Source organism: Plasmopara halstedii, assembly GCF_900000015.1.
Source record: "Plasmopara halstedii genome assembly, contig: Scaffold_671, whole genome shotgun sequence".
In the NCBI taxonomy this organism is placed as follows: Eukaryota; Oomycota; class Peronosporomycetes; order Peronosporales; family Peronosporaceae; genus Plasmopara; species Plasmopara halstedii.
The window spans coordinates 219,705-224,956 of NW_020187588.1; the positions used below are offsets into that span (position 1 = coordinate 219,705).

Consider the following 5,252-nt stretch of genomic DNA (forward strand, 5'->3'; position numbering starts at 1 on the left):
CTCCTCCTTCTCGGCATAGCTGCGATCCATTGGCTCAGGCCCTCTCGACGAGCTCTGAGGGTGTGCAATCCAACCAAGTCGTGCCGACTTGAAGCTGGATTCGACATTCAATGCCACATTCACCGCATCTTAAAAAAAGACAGATGCACACGGAAGACTTCTATTCCGGCCACGCCAGTACAGAGGTCCTCCATAAAGACGGTCATTGCGACCGCCTCAGGAGGAGGATCTGAAACCATCCCAGACAAAGTTCACCAGCTCCTTCATGCCCTCTTGGGCAGCAAGGAAGCGCAATCGCACGCGATATGCCTGGTTAGGCGGCGAGAACACTCGCAAAAGCTGACGCTTTAGCTCCTTCCAAGAGGGGAACGCAGCTTCAACCGAAGCACTGCACGTTCATGCCCATTCTCGCGCTCGACCCACGAGCTTGGAGATAGCTAGCGCCTCGAGCTGTTGCTTATTTTGGGGACTAACTTCCATCCTTACCCTCGAATATAGCAATGCTCACCATGAGCGGCCTGGGCCGGAAGAAATCATCCGTCGTCGACCATGGCGTCATAGACGCACTCGACGCTGACAGCGCTAGCAGTAAATGCTCTAACAAAGCATTTTCATAATTTGAATATTTCTCTAGGCGTGCGCTTATGGCCTCGGGTCCTTGCGCAACAAGGCGCTCCACGCACTCAGGGCCAAGCAGAGTCATCAGCTTAGTAAGCTCGTCCTGCATGCCCTGGGGCGAAAAAGGAGTAGTCATTTATCCTCACCGAGGATCAGACGTAACGACTCAGGCGTTGATTGACTAAGAGTGCTACCAAGTGCAGCGGGGCTGCCGTAGCTTTTTGCTCTGAGGAAGTTGACCTATGGTCACCAACGTTACGTTCTTTCCAATAACCAGTACAAGTGCAGCGGATCGCAATCTGCTGCTTCCAAGAGTACTGAATACCCCTTAACTAACGTATAGTTTGGTCGCAACGAAATCCTACCAAACAAACGTTCAGAAAGCAAAACCGATCTGGCTCAGATTTGGAAGAAAACCACAACGTCAACCAAAAAGATGGTGTCCAATACAGAGGTATTTATTCAAAAAGTCAGTTACGTTCTGTTTCAGCTACTTGCTGTGTCAAGAACATGCTTGATATGATCACATCACAAGCCAATATTTACATACGGCCTTTTCTGCCTCGGCGCGATGAACATCAGTCGGGGAAATTTAAATGTGAGCATATAGAATAGACTTTATAATCATCTCACGGGTGTTCACCAGCTTCTGACTCTGGCTGATGACCTATATTGTTGGGTAATCGCTGCAGCGTGGACATAGATTTGGCCCAACTCGTTGGTCCTGTTTGTGCAACTGATTCCTTGCGAGCCAAGAACCGATGTCTCATAGATACCCTGCCGAACCATTGCAAAAAGAAGTAGAGATGTTCACAGGGTGGATGCGTATATTCAGCCCCCATTCTGATACATATCTGACGTTGGCATTTAGAAAATTAAAAGCTGAGGACTATGTGATGGGATTACACTCTTCCGTTGCAAATCCACATGCTCAATAACAAAGGCTTCAAAGTCAATTACTCCAAACAAGGTCTTGATTTCGCAATTATCATCTCTCGTGGATATTGAAAGCGTGATCATAGATCCGACAATTTTCTTTTGAGACCGCTGAGACATAGAACTAGACTCTACAACCAGTCTCATTTGGGTGCAATTTCGACCTGGCTTTTTGATGGACGTTGATATTCATCGCGGCATTGCAGTGGCAGTACTGAATATGAGCAACAGTAAACGAGTCTCTGAGAGATATTGGAAAATGGCGTAAACGGACCCAACTGTTGACAGTACTTACATTGATAATAAATAGTGAATAGTGTAGATTTTATTTAGGATTGCAGCAATAAGTACAAAAGCAGACAATTTTTTTGTCAAATCGTTTCATGTTGAAGTTCTGTAATATCCGGAAACGTCTAGGGGCTCTTTTACTGGTTTTTCATTCTGGGATACCTCGGGATCTAAGCGTCAAGGATTTATCTGCGCTAGTTAAGAATGCAGGTTCGAGAAAACTTCATTCACTTCTGTCCCACTATACTCCGCTCTTTGATCAGAGAGGCAGTCACATCGGCTCTTAGTAAAAGATGAGACGGCGCACGTTGCACAAAATAAATTATGAATCGTCGAGACCGCGATAACAACCTGGCAGAAAATGAGCTTAAAGGCCGTCCATAGGACGCTGTAATCTCACCATGAATTTAACGCGGCTTAAGTTTCAGATTGGAATTAGCCAAACCTCATACTTCATAATTATATCATCACTACGAGATCTTGCACATAGGAAAGTTTAACCCGTAGAGTCCGCGGTTATTTACGCGGAGAGGATGCGCCGAAGTTTTTTTTTTCTTACGATGGACAGCTATTTCCAGATTTTCTCATCTACATGTACTTTACACTTGCTCAAATTAAGAGTGTAATATCTGCAATCTAGAGCTGGATAATAGTGATACCTAACATATCCGAGTCGCTGTTGACAATAACCTTGATTAACGCATTGCGTAAGGTTAGCAGCCACGGACTCACCTTTTGAGGTATAAAAAGTTCCTAATACAAGTTGGGGTCCTTCATAATAATACTTCATTACGGGACCTGGCAGTTATGCTCTGAGGCCAAAGGGTAATCGGGAAATGGCATATCAGATAACTCTCTCTCTAACCGGGTAATCACTGCAATTTTTATGTGCTTAACCCATACACATTTGGTACAATCGCACAATATCACATTGCACTTGGTGTAATTATTTGTACCGGAATATCGGGATAAATGAAGCCTGAAAAGGAGGAGGCGAGGACACGTTAGAAAATACAATTTTATTGTGAGAGATAGTAAGACACATATAACAAGTATTAGTCTGAATTGAATTTGCCTAAGAATACAATACTCTCGGCTCTGCCCCTGATTGAAGGCAAACTATATGCGTTTGTAACGCGGACTACGAGGGTCAAAGCTTCCTCTGTGCAAAGTCCTCGGCAGTCTCACTCCCTCACCAAATCCTTAATGCCGCTTGAACCATATGACATTTATTCGCAAGTCATGCTAGTTGCAGGTCATACCAACCCCACGTAACCTCGTTTAAGTACCCATTCTGAAAGTATCTTGCGAATATCTTGGTCGCACAACGTTATTGCTTAGTTGATCACTTCAAATGCACGTTTGCATGAGCACTACAAACACAAATCACGCCACAAACTCTTATTCTTAACTGCTTACCCAAGCATATGGCTTGATAAGCCGACAAGATGTTTACGGCAACTGTAGCTGACGTCATAAAGTGTAAAATGGCGCTTTTCGCAACAGTCTCTCAAACACAACACACACGAAAGAAAATAAAATCCTCGTCATTGAAACAAGAACAACGACTTGAGGGCTTGACTGCAATTTTACAACTGAATTCTATTAAAATCTTGGGTGTAATGAGCCTGACCTTTTGTGAAAAGTTTTAACTAGAAGTTAATGCGCTGGTCTCGTCACCAGTATAAGCCCGAATAGGAACGACCATTCTGTATCATACAAATGTTTGTGGCTTAATAGAATTCGTCATATGTGGGTATCATACTATGATCTCTTCAGTGATACCTGCAATGTACGCGAAAGGTACTAGATGTACCTTCAGGTAATGGCTTAGTGTAGCCCTTGTAGCTCTCACATCATTTCTGCTTTTGGTCAGAAGCACTTTGATACTTGTGTAGCCCTTTTGAAACAGCTTACTTCAACACGAGCAATGAAGCGATCAAGTGAACAAGCCAAGTGGGAAGAGCTTGTTTCGCCTGAGTACGAAAGAGCAGTTTCATTTTCTTAAAGTCTCCCCCATTCTTAACCGAGACGAAGATCGGAATTTCTCAAAGAGAATTTCTTTCGTTGGCGTCGGATCAACGATCGTGATGTTCAGACCCAGCCCATCGCAGATATGCTAGACGCTTGGTAAACATTTGTTCGCCTTGATAATGAGCATGAGATGGGGCGTCAGGCTCGCCGAGTCGGCGCTGGCATAACCTCTAATCACGACCCCAGCTCTGGTCGTCGTGGTATTGCTTCGAGTAAGACTACTAGCGATTCTCGTAGATGTGGGACACGTAAGGTACATCAGATGCTAGGGCCTGACGAGGTTCTCACGTGTCTGAGTTGATTGGTTGCCGCGCCACCAAACAAGCGTTGATTGTTCAACTGCTTTTCTCCACGATGAAGGGCCGATCAATCTTCGCAATCAACAATCGTCACAACAATATAGCGACGACTCTCTTCACGAAAGACTGATAGCAAAGGTGGGCTGAACGTGAAAAAGATTGAATAGGAAGAGCGCTCGTTGTGAACGAATGAAGTATTGCAGCAGCGTTGTTCGACGCTTGAAAATTGCTGCGAGAGCCTTTTGAACAATTTTGTAGAGCAGAACTCAAAATTTGTCGAGATTTATACGAAACAACTCGCTCACGACTCAGAATTCCGTGTCGCAACCAATGCACAACAAACCATCATTTGTTCCGCAGACCACATAAAATGGCTAATCGTGGTTTGCAATCGCAGAACAGGAGCTTCTCTCAAGCTCTTTCTCACTTCGACATTAACCGGTTGGTTACCTTCTTTCGACTTAATAAAGTAGTTAGGGATTGCACCAACGCTGCATAATTGCGCGTGCATGTGTGCAAATAGTTGGTAGAGCCCAGCCATTGTCTCAGCTGTTTCACATTGTCTAGCACAGATCAAACATTGATAACTTTGACCTTATCCGGATCTCTTGCCCACAAGGTAGCCGAGAACGGGGATCTCAGGTTGGCGAAGAGTTTAATCGCTCGCTTAAAACGCAAGAGTTGACAGAAATGACCAAAATGAACATCGACATCAGAATTCTTACCCATTATCTTTCTATTAGCAAACTCGGTGCAAAATCTCCCAACCGAAGAAGATTTGTGAACGCTCTGTTGAACGTCGCGAGTGAGATCTTCAAACCTTGTTGTATCACTACCCATTCTCGCAGCATTTTACTGGGGGTATGGGTGGTGTATCCTTATCGTGAATTCGTTTCTGGTAGCAACTATCGCGCAGATCGATCGCGCTGATAACAATGTTTCCAACAGTTCCATCAGGGATCATATCCTTGCGTGGTCCGGAGTCTGCGCAGATCGTTCAATTTGTTGAAAGCGTGAACAGTGCAACCAACTACTTTGACTTTTTTCGCAGAGAAGGTTGGACTACAGTGCGTGACT

At 44.6% G+C, this 5,252-nt stretch overlaps 1 protein-coding gene across 1 annotated transcript; it reads right to left on the reverse strand.

Annotated features, from left to right (window-relative positions):
* Positions 1-2,478: 2,478 nt before the first annotated feature.
* On the reverse strand, positions 2,479-2,685 carry PHALS_13611 (uncharacterized protein; the record flags this gene model as incomplete). Its single annotated transcript, XM_024729402.1, has 2 exons — positions 2,479-2,595; positions 2,641-2,685. The coding sequence occupies 2 exons, from the start codon at positions 2,683-2,685 to the stop codon at positions 2,479-2,481; spliced, it is 162 nt and encodes a 53-aa protein (XP_024579783.1).
* Between the last annotated feature and the right edge of the window lie 2,567 nt (positions 2,686-5,252).